Source organism: Miniopterus natalensis, chromosome 12 (assembly GCF_054644295.1).
Source record: "Miniopterus natalensis isolate mMinNat1 chromosome 12, mMinNat1.hap1, whole genome shotgun sequence".
NCBI classification, from domain to species: Eukaryota; Metazoa; Chordata; class Mammalia; order Chiroptera; family Miniopteridae; genus Miniopterus; species Miniopterus natalensis.
Genome location: NC_142092.1, coordinates 2,691,184 through 2,707,867, shown reverse-complemented (window position 1 = coordinate 2,707,867; position 16,684 = coordinate 2,691,184). Strand labels below are relative to the sequence as shown.

Sequence of the window (16,684 nt, the reverse complement as noted above, 5' to 3'; positions counted from 1 at the left end):
GCATATAAGTGAGGTCATGTGATATTTTTCTTTCTCTGACTGGCTTATTTTGCTTAGCATAATAATCTCCAGGTTCATCCATGTTGTTGCAAAGGGAAAGAAATCTTTTTTATGGCTGCCTAGTATTCCATTGTGTAAATGTACCACACTTTTTATCCACTCATCTACTGATGAGCACTGGGGCTGTTTCCAGATCTTAGCTATTGTAAATTGCACTGCTATGAACATAGGGGTGCATATATTCCTTCTTATTAGTGTTTCAGGTTTCTTAGGATATATTCCCAGGAGTGGAATCACTGGGTCAAATAGCAGTTCAACTATCAATTTTTGGAGGAGACTCCATACTGTTTTCCACAGTGGCTGCAACAGTCTGCATGCCCACCAGCGGTGCACCAGGGTTCCCTTTTCTCCACACCCTTGCCAGCACTAGCTGCCTGTTGCAACCTGTTCCAGGTGTGAGGTGATACCGCATTGTTGTTTTAATTTGCATCTCTAATAACTAGCGACATTGAGCATTTTTTCATATATCTCTTGGCCATCTGCATGTCCTCTTTGGAGAAGTGTCTATTCAGGCCCTTTGCCCATTTTTCAATTGGATTGTCTGTCTTCCTTTTATTGAGTTGTACAAGTTCTTTATATATTTTGGAAATTAACCTCGTATCAGATGTATCATTGGCGAATATGTTCTACCATACAGTGGGTTCCTCTTGCATTTTGAGGATGGTTTCTTTTGCTGTGCAGCAGGAGCATTTTAGTTTGATATCGTTCCATTTGTTTATTTTTTCCTTTGTTTCTCTTGCCCTAGGAGACGTATCAGCGAAAATTCCACTACGTGAGATGTCTGAGGTTTTACTGCCTATGTTTTTTTTTAGGATTTTTGTGGTTTTGCATCTTACATTTAAGTCTTTCATCCATTTTGAGTTTCTTCTTGTGTACGGTGTAAGTTGGTGGTGTAGTTTCACTTTTTTTTGCATGTACCTGTCCAATTTTCCAACACCGTTTATTAAATATACTGTCTTTAATCCACTGTATGCTCTTGCCTTCTTTGTAAAATATTAATAGACCATAAAGACATGGCTTTATTTCTGGGGTCTCTGTTCTGTTCCATTGATCTATATGCCTGTTCTTGTGCCAGTACCAGGCTGTTTTGATAACAGTGGTTTTGTAGTGTAACTTGATATCTGGTGTTGTGATCTCTCCAACATTGTTCTTCTTTCTCAAGGCTGCTGCCACTATTTGGGGTCTTTTTGGGTTCCATATAAATTTTTGGAATATCTGATGTAACTGAAATATGCCATTGGTATTTTAAAGGGATTGCATTGAATCTGTAGATTGCTTTGGGTAGTATGGACATTTTAATGACATAATTCTTCTAATCCATGACCACGGTACATGCTTACAATTTTGTGTCTTCCTCTTATTTCCGTTTTCAATGTCCTGTAGTTTTCCCAGTACAGTTTTTTCCCAGGTATCTTAGTTTTTGTGGCAATGGTAAATGGGATTGTTAATTTTGTATCCTGCTACTTTGACAAATTTATTAAATCTAGCAGATTTTTGGTAGAGTCTTTAGGGTTTTCTATGTACAATATCATGTCATATGCAAATGATGACAGTGTTACTTTCTCCTTTCCAATTTGGATGCCTTTTATGTTTTCTTCCTTTTTGATGGCTGTGGGTAGGACTTCCAGTACTATGTTGAATACGAGTGGTGAAAGTGGACATCCCTGTCTTGTTCCTATTCTTAAGGGAAATTGTTTTAGTTTTTGTTCAATGACTGTGACGTTGGCTGTAGGTCTGTCATATATGGCCTTTATTACCTTGAGGCATCGTCCCTCTAATTCCCATTTTGCTGAGTTTTTAATCATAAATGGGTGCTGGATTTTGTTGAATGCTTTTTCGGTATCTATTGATATGATCATATGATTTTTGTCCTTCATTTTGTTTAAATGCTGTATCATGTTATTCACTTTTGAATACTGAACCAACCTTGCATCCACAGAATAAATCTGACTTGGTCATGGTGCATGATCATTTTAATGTATTCCTGGATCCTATTTGCTAATATTTTGTTGACAATTTTAGCATCTTTGTTCATCAGGGATTTTGACATGTAATTTTCCTTCTTTGAAGCGTCTTTATCTGGTTTTTGAATTAGGATAATGCTGGCCTTGTAAAAAGAGCTTGGAAGTCTCCTTTCCTCTTGGATTTTTTGGAATAGTTTGAGGATAGGTGTTAATTCTTCTTTGACTGTTTGGTAAATCTCTCCTGTGAAGTGACCCAGTCCCGGACTTTTGTTTATAGTTTTTACATTACTGCTTCAGTTTCATTAGTTGTTATTGGTCTATTCAGGTTTTCTGACTCTTCTTGATTTTTAGAAGACTGTATGCTTCTAGGAATTTGTCCATTTTGCCCAGGTTTTCATGCGAATCTCTTCTGGCCTGCAATTTCTTTCGAGAAATCAGCTGCCAGTCTTATGGGAGCTCCCTTGTAGGTAACTGCTTTTTTTCTTGCTGCTTTTAAGGGTCTCTCTTTGTCTTTAACCTTTTGCATTTTAATTATGATGTGTCTTGCAGTGGGTCTCTTGGGGTTCACCTTGTTTGGGGCTCTCTGCACTTCTTGGACTTGTATGTGTATTTCTTTCACCAGGTTAGGGAAGTTTTCTGTCATTCTTTTTTCAAATAGGTTTTCAATTTCTTGCTGTCTCTTCGCCTTCTGGCACCTCCATGATGTGAATGTTGCTACACTTAAAGTTGTCCCAGAGGCTCCTTATACTATACTCATTTTAAAAATTTGGGTGTTTTTTTGTTTGTTTTTGCTGTTCTGATTGGGTGTTTTTTGCTTCCTTATATTCCAAATTGCTGTTTTGATTCTTGGCTTCATCTATTCTACTGTTGATTGCCTATAAATTATTCTTCATTTCAGTTAGTGTATCCTTCATTTCTGGCTGGTTCCTTTTTATCGTTGGTATGTCCTTTTTTATGCTGTTGAAGTTCTTACTGGGTTCATCTAGTCTTCCCCTAAGTCCACTGAGCATCCTTATAACAAATGTTTTGAACTCTGCATCTGGTCGATTGCTTGTCTTTATTCTGTTTAGTTCTTTTTCTGGTGTTTTGTTGTGTTCTTTCATTTGGGACATTTTTGTGTCCTCATTTTGCCAGCCTCCCTGTGTTTGTTTCTATGTCTCCGGGGTTTGGTAGAATGGCCTAACATACTAGGTGTCCCATTGGGTCCAGTGGCAGAACCTTCACATTCACCTGAGCTGGGCACTCCAGGTGTGTGCACCCCACGTGGGCTTTGTCCACTCTCCTGTTGTAGTTGAGCTGTGACTGCTGTTGGCACATCAGTGGGAGGGATCTACTATCAGGCTGATCAGGTCTGAGGACCGTGAGTAACCACTGTGGAGGATAAAATGCTCAGGGCGCATCCCATGGAGCAGGGCTTAACTTCAGCAGGGCTTTGGTGCCTGCTGCATTCACCCCTTGAGTGTGTTCCTTGTGGAAGGTGGTTGGCTGGTGCTTCAATGAGGTTTGAAGCTGCTCACTGGGAATGCTGGCTCTGGTACCTCCCTGGAGGTCCAGGCTAAGGTTAACTACTGCCTGTGTTCTGCCCAGGGCCATCTGGCATGAGCTACAAAGCGATCTGCAAATGGCTGCTACTTGTGCTGGGCTTGGAGGTGCCCAGGAGAGGCCAAGCTGTGAACCAACCCCGGGGGCTGCTAGTCCCAGGCCTGGAGCCACTAAGTAAGAGGTCCATGGCATGCTGGGCCAAATGCTGCTTATTTGAGAGTTTAGGAAAGTCAGAAGCATGAGCCAAGACACCCCATTGGTACTAAAAAGCCACTGGAAATAGCTTGGGTGGGTCCAAAAGTTGGGTGGAGTGGGTCCTCAGGGAATCACCAGGGCTGAGTGAACAGTGTAAGCCAGGTTGATAGAGACTGCCTGCAGGCTCTGTGAAGGGGAGGGCTCATCAAAGAAACAATGGTCTCTGCCAGCACTTCTGTCTGGGAGAAAGCTGCCTCTCCAGCTCTTGCCCTGATGCCAGACAGATCAGTTCCTCCCTGTGTGTCCTGGTGGTGCCTTTCAAGCTGCTGCCCCAAATGAAGAACTCAGAGGGAGTGAGTCTGAATAAGTCTGTGTGAGTGGGCACTACCTGGGACTCCAGCAGCCTCCCTCTACCTTAGCCTCAATCGCCACTGGTTTTTAGATCCCAAAGTTACAGGGACTTCTCTTCTTGGCACTGGAACCCTGGGCTGAGGTGACTTCTGTGGGGCTCTGACCTCTTGTTCATCATGGGGACCTCTGCAGCTTAGATAGTCCTCTCGACTTTTATCCACCACAAGTGGGTGTGGGACCAGCCCATTCCACATGTCCACCCCTCCCACCAGTCCCAATGTGGCTTCTTTATATCCTTAGCTGTAGGACTTCCATTCAGCTAAATTTCAGGTGATTATGAATGATGGCTGTTCTGGAGTTCAGTCATATTTTTTTTTTTTTATGTGGTTGTAAGAGGATGTGAGTACTACATTTACCTATGCTGCCATCTTTACCAGAATGAATAGGTGTAATCCAGGGCTCCCAGCAGGGCAGTGACTACAGTCCCAGAGGTGCCCGGAATCCCTGGGCACAGACTTCCCCACTGCAGCTGGAAGGATTTATTCTATTTTTCAAAAATATTTTGAATTGCTAGGGATTTTATTGTTTATATAACATATACTATTATGGTTTATGTTTGTGCTAGGCTCTAAGAAATGAGGAGTCATCAACAGCCTCAGGGTTTTCACATGAACTTTTAGGGTACTAAAAATGTAGGAGTGTTTTGTCTAGCATCTATGCAAGTTCATGAAACAAAACAAGCTCTTGTTGATGATAATAAATGGGTGAGGGAGGTGGTGAATGGGAGCCCTTGGTCCTCCGGGCTCTAAAGTCAATATGCATCATTTTAATAGAGAGGCTAACCCACACGACACTGCAAAGGGTCAGGATTTTTCAAAAACAGTTCTTACTTGGATGCATGTTATTGTATCAGAATGTGCAGTGGCAAGAGCTGTACTATTACCAGTTTTATGCCATTTAATAAAAAAATGGACTTACCAAGAAGTCTTTCATCATTCTTAGAGAAAAAGAAAAATCTGGTGGTCTCTTTCTCAGGTAATGATACTTCTCTGGGAGGGGGGAGTAAAGATGGATATTGGTTGGTTAAATTCTATATTTAAGAAGAAATATTTACATTGAAAACATAAGCGGACTATTCCTTAAATATGTCTGCTTTGTGTTTTGCTTATTGTGCTGAGTTAAAGTGCCCCCCATGCTCTTTCTATTCAACATTCTCCTCCTCTCTCGGAGGCTTTGGTAATGAAGACCTGTCTACCTTCTCCATGCTGGATGCTGATACTTTCACCCTACCACTGCCATCCTGTTTTCCAATGTTTCCCACGGGGTGGCAGCCAGCCAGTTGCAGCATCCTCTTTCCAGACCAGGGACTTCAGGTCAGGCTCCCTTCCCTGTGCACATCATATCCCTCACAGGCAGTGCTATCCAAATCTCAAGAAAAGGAAATATGCTCCCCATTCCAAAAAGGCTACTGAGCTCTCTAAATAAGCTGAGAGAAGAAAATTAGGTTGTCTTGAAAAGATAAGCGTAGATTCTTCCAGAATTATTTCTAAAGCATGTCTAACTCAGGTTTTACGAACTACGAATTATGCCTGTACAGAAACAATTTGCTTACCCAGGGCTGGGCTTTCTGTCATCTGTTTCTTCATTAACATCTTCCTCTTCTGAACTGCTATCTTGGAAACGAGGGGTTCCCTGCCAGGCAGCCTTACCACGTTTCACTGTCTCAACTCTATAGGTCTCTATATTGTCATGACAATAAAAGATGACAGGACTGTTAATGAATAATCAAGCATTTCTGAACATACTCATTTGATTACTTTCACCATGTTAGCATAGTGTAAATTAAGACATTTATAATATCTTAATCATTAATTTAAAATAGGTAGTATTTTTTAAGATTTTTAAATACTGAGAGAAGCTACTATCACATTTTCTTTTTTTGGCATTGCTAGAGTTAATTGATAAGGGGAATACAGTAACATTATAAAAAGATATAAAAACAAAATTTATAAATAGGCAACATAGTTTTTAAAAACAAAATAATTGTGGCACCTGTGCTAGCATGAGAAGCCTTAAATAGAACCCAATGCAGTGAAACCAGTTTTCCTTCCTGCTTATTCATAAATGAGAAAATATACATGTTTACACTTTCAATTTCCAAAACCTCTTTCTAGAACTGCCATAAAAGTTCCTGTTATAAGATGTGGACAGTCGCCTCATGACACCAAAACTTCCCAGGTACTTAAAGCACATCTCCCAGGTTGCTGAGGTGTCTTAGTACTCATTTCAAAACCAATTTCTCACACTTGGCTCTCAAAATTAGAATGAGATACGCAGGGATTTTGTGTCTTATTTAGAACATTTGAAAACCGACTTGATTATTATATGTCCTGTTGGAGTAACAGAGAGCTGGCATTTAATACTTAACAGCTAAACACATGGATGCTATTTTAACTGCTGATCTTAAAGTAGAATCCACTGTAGTTAGGTGTGCATGTATTCTCCTGTATCTTACTTTTCACAGTGAAGTTCCAGAAAAGCTGCCCTTCCATTGTGAACACTAGGTCAAAAGCAGCCCCTAAGAAACAGGTGTTTTTAAACTTTTGTATCATGTTGGCCTTCAGAGGTAAACCTCCCGAAATGGAATGCAAATACTAGTATCGGTATTTTTCCCTAGGTTCTGGCAAATCTTCAAGGATAAAGTTTGAAACTGGCATTCGGACGAAAGAGCCTATTTGCATAAAGCCAAGGTTACCTATCTCTGCCTTTCCATGCCATACAGTACTAGCTTTCCGAAGTCATGGCTTCTCCAAATGCATTAAGGTACGGAACTACGTAAATGATGACTTCCTATACTTCAGCAGAGGGTATGCTGCACATTGTTCCCTAGCTTCCGTCACATGCTAGATGTGAGCCCCCTAAAGCAGAAACCATATTCTGCTGTGTTCAACAAAGCTCCAGGAACACTGCATTTATGGTGCTGTGACATTAAACCTCATATTGGTTATCTAGGTGCAAGAAAGAATCCTTTCTTCAGCTACTGTTAAATCATCACACTTAGCGTAGACTCAGTGAAGTTTAAACTGCCTAGAATGAAATAGTAAAAACAAACAAACAAAACAAAACCACACACGTTACCTTCCTTTCCATCTTCAGTGTGTGAATCAAAAAAGGAAAAGATGAACCCGCCAGGCTGCGGGGCCCCCGTCCTCGGAGCCACAGGGTCATGGGCTTCCTGGGCTCTCCCTTCATCACAGTTCATGCTGTAGGGCACGTCCTTCTTTTCATTGGTGTCGTTTGCAGTTTGGAATATTTCTTTTAAATCCACAGCAATGTTATAATACATTTCTTTAGACACCACAGGTAGCTGCTCAGCTTCCTCTCTTTTCTTCTTTCTCTTTGCTTTACTGCATTGACACAGATGTGTGCACCACAAAGGAACAGTCAATTTTTGGACAATTTCCAGAAATCAAGAAAGTAAAATAACATGCACAACTTTAATTCCATCCTTTCAAAAACCAGTAGGAACCACATATATATAACTCTACTCATAAAAGCAGAATCTTGACCAATAAGCTTTTTTATACACGAAACTATCACTAACAGCTCCAAATATTAGAAATGATTCACACTCTCTCTCTCATCCTCTGAACTACAATTCAGGAATCACACCTAAGATATTAGCTTTGAGTAAGAAAATTCACTTAACCACAATGCGCCTCAGTTTCCTCATCTGCAAAATGAACATGCTAAACCAGGTGACTTCTAAGACTTTTCCCACTACTAAAATTCTGTTAATTCTACAAAACTGGCATAAAAGAATTTAGTCATAATTCTGTTTTAGAAATTAATTATAAATATGCTAAGTCTAGTTTGTTTTGGGATGAAATTTGTATATTACCATAAACCTCCTTTATATTTAGGAATACGCTTTTCTCTTCGATCTTAGATAAAAAGTTACATGGCAGTTTCCATTATCAAGTTTTTGGCTAATAAGAGGTTAATTTCATTTATCAAGAGTAATTTCATATATCAGGAGTAATATCAGGCCAAAGTTCTAACTGTATTACTAAAATAGTAAGTGAACAAGACGTCCTAAATGATCCTATTATTGGTGGAGACTATCTCACAGTGAGGAATTTTTAATACTTCCAACCTAGCTACGATTTAAGGCAGTTATGCCTCCTATGAAAGCAAACTCATAGAAAATGGCATCCTTTAACAGTTCCAAGTGATTACCATTGAGGTATGATGCAGTGGCTTTAAAGTGTTCCCGAGATCCTTTGATAGTTCTTTCTCTAAAGGATGGGATGCACTTCCCATTCCTTGAGTGTGGCTGGACTCGACCTCTTTACCTAACAGAATAAGGCAGACATGATGGTGGGACTACTGACACTAGGGTCATAGAACGCACTTTGATTTTCTCCCTGCTCTTTTCCCTTTTCTGGATCACTGGATTTGGGGGAAGCAGCTGCCATGTTGTGAGGGAACTCAGATAGTCAGGTAGAGAGGCCAACAAGGCAAGGAACTGAGGCTTCCTGCAAATGGCCATGTGCCTGACCCATCCTGTGAGCAGATCTCAAACCTTCAGATACTATAGCCCTAGCTGACATCTTGACTGCAAGCTCTTCAGAATCCCTGAGCAAGAACTACCTAGTGAAGCACTCCCAAATTCCTGACCCAGAAAAATTGGAACCTAATAAATGTTTGAGATTTCAAGCTGTTGAATTTTGGGGCAATTTTTTATACAGAAATATATAACATACAGATTTGGGGACCTAGAAGTGGGGTGCTGCTCTAACATACACCTAAAATGTAGGAGTGACTTCAGAGCCCAAGCAAAGGGCAGAAAATGGTAGGTCAGTGAGGGTGTTAGCAAAAGCCTTAAAAAGACTGTCAGTAGAAACTACATGGCCACAGAAGAGGCTGTAACAAGGATGTGCAGAAAAGTGAGGTGAATGCTATTAGAAACCGGAGGAAAGGGGACCAGTGCTATGTAGTGACAAAAAACTTAGCAACATTGTTACCTTTATTAATGTGGGAAGTAGAAAATGTAACCCAATGAATAGGTGATCTAGCTAAGGAGATGTCCAGGAAGGTGATAAAGGCATTTGCTGGTTTCTGTTTGTTGCTTACCATAAAATGTGAGCAGAGACAGTAAAACCAGAGGGAAAAAAATTTATAAGGAGCCAGGATCTCATGGTTTTGAAGACTCATAATTTCCAGAAGACAAATGACACAAAATTTAATAAATGGCTTCAAAGCAAAGGTCAAATCTAAGTCTCTCAGGAAAACATGGTCTAAAGCAGGTGTTGGCAAACTATGGTACACAGGCCAAATCCAGGTTGCTGCCTATTTATGTATGCACCACAAGTTAAGAATATTTTTTATAGTTTAAAATGGCTGGAAAAAATAGTAAAAGATGATTTCGTGGTATTCACAGATTATATGCAACACAGACTATGTCCTACTCATAGTTTTATTGAAACTGTCCTTCATTTGCTACAAAGGCAGAGTGGAGTCACTGCAGCAGACCATGAACCTTAGCAGAAAAGTCTGTATACTCCATCCTACACATAAAACAAATTACTTTGTTAAAACACTACACATAGCTCAGAAACTTCAATTGTTCAAACAATAAGGCTTATAAGGAGTTTGAAGTTGATGTCTTTCAACAGATCTCAAAGTGACTTCTGGTGTGGCTTTTGTCTAATGGAATGAACCCCAAGAATATTCACAGGAGACTCACAAGTATTTTAAGAAAATTATATTAACAAAAACGCCCCTAGCTTGAACTGGTATGTACAAAGACAGTCCACAAAGAGAGGCTCTCAGACTCCCATGTTTCTACACACACAATGCAGGCTGAGATGATTACTCAGCTGCAAACACATGCCACCATTCATGAAAAAAGGATGGCTCAGCCCTGGCCTGGTAGTTCAGTGGTGAGTGTCATCGCAGTATGCCAAGGGTGCAGGCTCAATCTCCAGTCAGGGAACATACAAGAATCAACCAATAATCAACCAGAAATAAGTGGAACAACAAATTGATGTCTCTCTCTCTCTCTAAAGTGAATATATACATGTTTGTTTATTTATTTATTTGTTTATTTTTAAATATATCATTATTGATTTCAGAGAGAGGAAGGGAGAGAGAGTTGAAACATCAATGATGAGAGAGTAGTCATTGATCGGCTGCCACTTGCACATCCCCAACTGGGGATCAGAGCCCACAACCTGGGCATGTGCTCTGACTAGGAATCGAACCTTGATCTGGATCCTAGGTGGATGCTCAACCGCTGAGTCACACCCAGCTGGGCTACATGTATTTTTAAAGAAGAATGACCTGAAAGGCAGAGTCAAGAGCTATGGAGAATTATTCTAATAAAAGATCTCACAACACTGGGCTGTCTAGATTTCAGGGCTCCTATGGACCAGGGACCCTTCCTGCCTCCTGTTTTCTCTGTTGAGTAGTAATGCTTACATTAGACTGGTTAGTCTATGCTTGTCCTACCACATGTTCACAGGCCTTCTAATCAAAAAGACTGTACTCAAAGAACAACAGATAAGCATCACCTGCATTCAGACCTGATTTGGGTGACAACACCCTGGATTTTGAACTAATAATATAAAAAGCTGAGACTGCTGGGAAATCTAGAGAGGGGGTGAAAAAATTCTGCATGTGGTAGGAATATAAACAATTTTTTGCCAGAGGGTGGACTGTCATGGTTTTAAATATGTTCACAAATTGACTTAGTGACTTGGTTCAAGAAAATTAAATAAGCTGATGTGTCAGTGTGTGACTTCTAAAACTAGGTCATAAAATACACTATGGCTTCTTCCTTGGCTCTGTTTTCGTTTACTTACTCTGGGGGAAGCCAGCTGTCATGTTACGAGGGCACTTAAGCTGTCTAACAGAGAAGCCAACAATGTAAGGAATTGGCCAACAGCCATGTGAATGAGCCTTCTTGGAAGCAGACCATACAGGCTCAGTCAGACCTTCAAAGACCAAAGAATCAGGCAATATTTTGACTGCAACTTCTTTTTAAAAATATTATTTTACTGATTTCTAGAGAGAGAGGAAGGGAGTAAGAGAGAGAGAAACATCAATGTGAGAGAGAAACATCAATCAGCTGCCTCCTGCAGGCACCCTGACCAGGGATCAGGTCCGCAACCCGGGCATGTACCCCACCAGGAGTCGAAGGGGCAACTGACTGGCAACCTTTTGGTGCAGAGGACGATGCTAAACCAACTGAGCCACACTGGCCAGGGCGTGACTGCAACCTCTTGAGAAACCCTGGCCAGAACCACCTAACGAAGCTGCTCCTAAATTCTGGACTCACAGAAACTTTGAGATAATAAATGTTTCTGGTTGTAAGGCGCTAAGTTTTGCACAGTTTGTTATGCACCGATAACAAATACACCCTAGATGTAAATAAAAATGTATTATACAAAATATCCCCCACTTATGTACCAATGTGGATTACTTTAAATAACATACAAAATTTTTATATTGTAGGGAATATTTATGTTGGTTCTACTTTGAGCTATGTGATTCTTTTAAAAGAAACCTTTAAAAATAACACTCACCTAGTTTCCTCTCATGGTAGCATCTTATATAACTATACAATTACCAAAACTAAAAGATTAAGATCGTTGTATTATTATTAACGAAATTCAAACTTTATTTTCATTTCACTAGTTTCCCTACAAATGTCTTTTTTGTTCCAGGGTCTAATTCAGGATAACGCATGCCTTTAGTGATTGTAACAGTAGAAAAGTGAAGGAATTAAGCCAGGTAAAGTTACTGTTTAATATATTTGCCATATTTACCAAACTGACAGCATATTTATAGGAAACAGAAGCTCCTACTAGAGGAGTGGATTGAATGGTTGCCCCCAAAAGGTATGTCCAAGCCCTAATTCCTAGAACCTGTGAATATTACCTTAGTTGGAAAAAGCGTCTTTGTAGAGTAGTTAAGGGCCTTGTAACAAAGAGATTACCCAGGATTATCTAGGTAGGCTTTACATGCAATCAGAACCATCCTTATAATAAGAGATAAAGATGACATACATGCAGAAAAGAGGAGGAAGCCACACAAAGATGGAAGCAAAGGGTGAAGTCCTGTAGCCACAAGCCAAGGAATACCATGGACTGCTGGCAGTCACCTGAAGCTGAGAGAGATGTGAAAGGCATTTTTACCTGAATCTCCAGAAGGAAAGCAGCCCTTCCAATGACCTTGACTTTAGACTCCTAGCCTTCAGAACGATGAGAAACTAATTTTTGTGGTTTAAGCTCCCAAGTTTGTGGTAACCTGTTATAGCCGCTACCAGAAGCAAATGTCAGTAGGAGGTACCATACTAGAGCAGCAGAATGCACTATCCTTTACCAGCATGGGCTCCAGCTGGAGGTGAGGCTCCCTACACCAATCCAAGGCTCTGCTCTTCTCCCCCCTCTTCTCACACTGAACACAATGGAGACCAATGGATATCTGGGATATTGGTTGCAATCTACTTTTCTCACTGTCTGAAGTGAGACTAATTCATATGATCCTACTACTAAAAGAAGGAGCTTGACTTACCTTTCTTCTGGTTTATCATCTCTCTTTTTTTCGTAAGTAGCATGTTCATGCCTTGTTGGATCATAGTGTATGATGTCCCTATGTAAAAAGAGGAATAATACATTGGAAGAGATAAATCGGAACAGTAATGCAAAAAGTTAATAGCAAATTATAATTCAGCACTAGAGTCATTCCAATTTTTGAGTAAGAAAAGCTACACAATAGCAAAGAAAAGTCTCATTAAAAATATTTTAAATTATCTAGTTTTGAGGTTTCCTGGATATTTTTGTTAATATTAAAAACATACTAAAATATATAGAGATAAACTGATACACTATTGGGATCTGCATAAAATATTTCAGTGGGGAAAGCAGGGGAAGTGAGTAAAGGTACAGAAAAGAAACTGGTCACATGTTGGTTAACACAAAGCTGGTGTACAGGGGTTTCATTACACTCATTTCTCTAAATTACGTATTTAAAATTTTCCATAATAGAGAGTTATATTTATTAACAATTAAACCGCTGTCCAATTGTTTCACAAATGGAAGCAATGCTATGATATCTAACAGCATAAATATAGACATAATTTTAGATTAGTTCCTTGAAATTGAATCATTGGGGCAAAGGTAGGTATATTTTTAAGGGGCTGATACATACACCATTGCCCGCCTCAGCAAGTTTAAAATGGCCTAGTTTTCAACTGAGTTCAAGAAGGCATTTATGGCAAAGAAAAAGGTGGAATGGGATAGGACATAGACCATACTTAAATTTCTTAGCAGCTACTGATCCTTTGCTTGTAGAATTGCTTAAGTTGGTATGTAAAATACTCTGAACAATATCCAGGGCTTTCAACTTTTCTGCAGCAAGCTCTTCTTTTTCAGTGGTTTTCTTTCCACTTGCCTCTTTGGGGAAAAAGGATAATTAGAATCTCCTAACTGGGGTCTCAGTCACCGAATACTTATCACTCACCTAAACACATCAGGGCAGGAAGAAGAAACATGAAACCTCGTTTTGCTAACCTCCCATCCCCAGGGGCCTCAACACCAAAGTGTATCCAGAAGTTGCACGGCCAGCAAACAAAGTCTCACTTTTATTTGTATTTATAAAAACTGAATCTGGATCTAATGGTGTTCGTTGGCACGTGTTAACAGTTTTTAAGGTAAAGACTGACAAATGTATAGAGAAAGGTACTAATTACAAAGCTAAAATTATTCCAGACTGAGTTTATTAACATTCTAAAAACGTGCCCGGCCGGGCATGGCTCAGCGATTGAGCGTTGACCTAGGATCCAGGCGATCAGGGTTCGATTCCCGGTCAGGGCACATGCCCAGGTTGTGGGCTCAATCAATGACTCTCTCATCATTGATGTTTCTATCTCTCCCTCTCCTTTCTTCTCTCTGACATCAATAAAGATATATTTAAAAACAAAACAAAACCAAAAACAAAACCAAAAAACATTCTAAAAACGTAATCTAAATCACATATAAATCTAGAAGTGAAAGATGGCAATTTTATGGACTAATATATGTGAGTAGACGGCTGCTTCAGCCTTTGACGCAGGAAGCAATACTGCAGGAAGAGAGCCACAGGCCTGTACGCACAGGACATCATGGAATGATCTAAGGTGTGATCCTCAACTACAAGAAAAAGACAGATGTTAGGGAAGAAAGTTAAACAGCTACTTTGGATAACAAGTAGAAACACAACAGAAGTCTAAGCTTAAAGACTCTTTCAACTTTTCACAGGATAATAAACCAAGAAACAGAAACTAAAACAAAAAACTGATTTGAAAAAGTTCTCTACAGAGATGTCTCAAAAGTTTCTAAGGGTTCAAATGAACCAAGAAATGCTTTATAAACCAGGTGAAGTGTAAGAAGGAAAGACAAAGTGATGGTAGGAGAGCATGGCAGGTACAGGAAACAAAGTGAACACATATATTTTAAAAAGTACAAAAAAGTTTTATGCTGCATTAGATTGAACCATATGAAATTACTAATATTCCACAACTTTTGATTTCAAAAATGGCAATTTCCATTTTGACCGAATAATGACTGCTAAACAGCAGAACACAGAAGGGCTCCAGGGTCTGAAGGCTCATCGTGCTGCTTCCTTGCAAGACAGTCTTTGCAATTCCCAAAAAATTAAACCTCAAAAGTAGGGAAGAAATAAAACAGAGAAATAAGGACAGAGGTTCTGTGTCTGAGTGCCTTAAGAATGGAAGTGCCATCAACAGAAACAGAAGGGTCTGTAGGAGCTGAGAGAAAGACTGAAGTTGGGACTTGAATTTTAACACAGCCCAGGAATACCTGGGAGAAATATCCATCAGGCACCAAGAAAAGAATGAATGGGACTCAGCACAACAGTCCGGATCAAAGATGATCCACATCTGGAAATTACCCATATGAGAAGGCTAAAGCAACAGAATCTTGGGAAAAGCCTACATCTGGAGGCAAAGGGAAAATCAGAAAGCAAGGAAAGAAGAAAACCAGGAATTTACAATATAACAGAAAGCAAAGAGGGGAGCACACTTGAAAAAGGGATTGTCAACAGTGACAAATGCTACAGGCAGGCGGAAGAGGGCAAGGCTGGAGAACATGCCATTACATTTGGTGAATTGATAATTCACAGCTTTTGAGGGAACACATAACAGAAGAGCTGTAAGGAGACAGACCAAAGTGGCAGAAGCTAAGAAAGTAACCTTTATATGCAGCTTTTAAATGCAGGCTATTTCCAAGGTTCTGTCCATTCCTATGTTCAACACAGGATTCTGAGTGAGAAGCTCTGAAACGTAAGTGGTATGGAACCTGGAGTGTTTAATCTTTGAACTCTGGTTCCTGCAAATGCACAGCACACATAACAATCACCTCAAAGAACTGAGATGCTCAAATCAGGCTGCATTTTCAATAAATAGTCAACTGGTTCTGCATCACATGTAATTTATTTTTTTCAGGTTTCGAACTAAAAAGAGATGGGAGTGGTAACTTGAAAATTGGCAGGGTTGAAGGAATGGCTTCTTGGACCTATGAAACCTTTCTCTGAAGAAAGAGGAAAGGAGCTACAAGAAAGGGAAGGATGAAGTCTGAGAAAGGGGGTAGCGGGATGCATGAATGGGGGATTAAGATGCAGTATTAAGATTAACTCAAGGAGGAAAGGAAAAGAGGAGGTGTAAGGAACGAAGCTCTGAGCCTGCAGAGGAAGCAGAGCTCACTCAAGGACGAGAGCAGGTCTTCTAGAGAAAGTTTAGGACCACTGCTATGAAAAATGCTAAAAGAAGTAAAAACAAGTAGAATTTGGATGCTTCTGATAGCATCATTACTGCTAGATATGCCCAACTAAGGATGAATTCAAGTAGAATGGCATTCAATAGTCTGTTAGTTTTTAAAAACCTGCACCCGGCACACACAACAGGGAAGATGAATATTCTCTTTCAGAAAGTCAAGTGTGACTTAACTCCCATGGCCTCACCTGGACCTCCAATTCTACTGCTAGACAGGGACCTCATCTTTCCCTCATGCCAGAGTCAGAGCAGAGGAAGATGGTGCCTCTCGTGGATGCTTTCTATTCCTCTTTTCTGGCAGCTTCAAGTAATTTAAATTTTCTAAATAAATTAGTATGTACAAATGAACTCAAGAAGTACTGAGTAAGCTAAGCATTGGATTATAAGCTTTGTAATTCAATGTCTTAGGATGTAGCGTTTCTCCATGTGTTAAGCAAGAACTAGACTAGATGACTTCCTAGGGTGTCCCAACTCTGACATTAGGACTGTTTGGACAACGAGGCATTTACCTTCCTGTTCCTCCTCACTGTCGCTTTCTAGAAACCGGGAGTCCATGCGAAATCTGTCATCAGTGCCAAAGTGAGACTGCAAATCCATGAGCTACAAAGACAAAACAGACATACAATCGATAGCCATATTCCCAAGAAATCACTTCAAAAGAAGACCCTCCAAGTGCCCTCCCACACCCTGAAATTCCCATTAATGTTTGCATAAGCTCCCCTACCCACGAGCCAGT

General features: G+C 40.1%; 1 protein-coding gene across 5 annotated transcripts in view; it reads right to left on the bottom strand.

The window, feature by feature from the left end:
* The window catches only part of NOL8 (nucleolar protein 8), a 38,697-nt gene that overhangs the window by 2,954 nt on the left and 19,059 nt on the right, over window positions 1-16,684 (bottom strand). For 4 of the 5 annotated variants that reach the window (XM_087822503.1, XM_087822500.1, XM_016208964.2 and 1 more), the window contains 6 exons: window positions 16,458-16,548; window positions 13,435-13,573; window positions 12,693-12,770; window positions 7,251-7,519; window positions 5,725-5,851; window positions 5,091-5,161 (listed from right to left, as the gene is read on the bottom strand). In XM_087822503.1, coding sequence (XP_087678629.1) covers window positions 5,091-5,161; window positions 5,725-5,851; window positions 7,251-7,519; window positions 12,693-12,770; window positions 13,435-13,573; window positions 16,458-16,548 — 775 coding nt within the window. The remainder of the gene's footprint in view (window positions 1-5,090; window positions 5,162-5,724; window positions 5,852-7,250; window positions 7,520-12,692; window positions 12,771-13,434; window positions 13,574-16,457; window positions 16,549-16,684) is intronic. The other variant, XM_087822502.1, reaches the window with a different exon arrangement.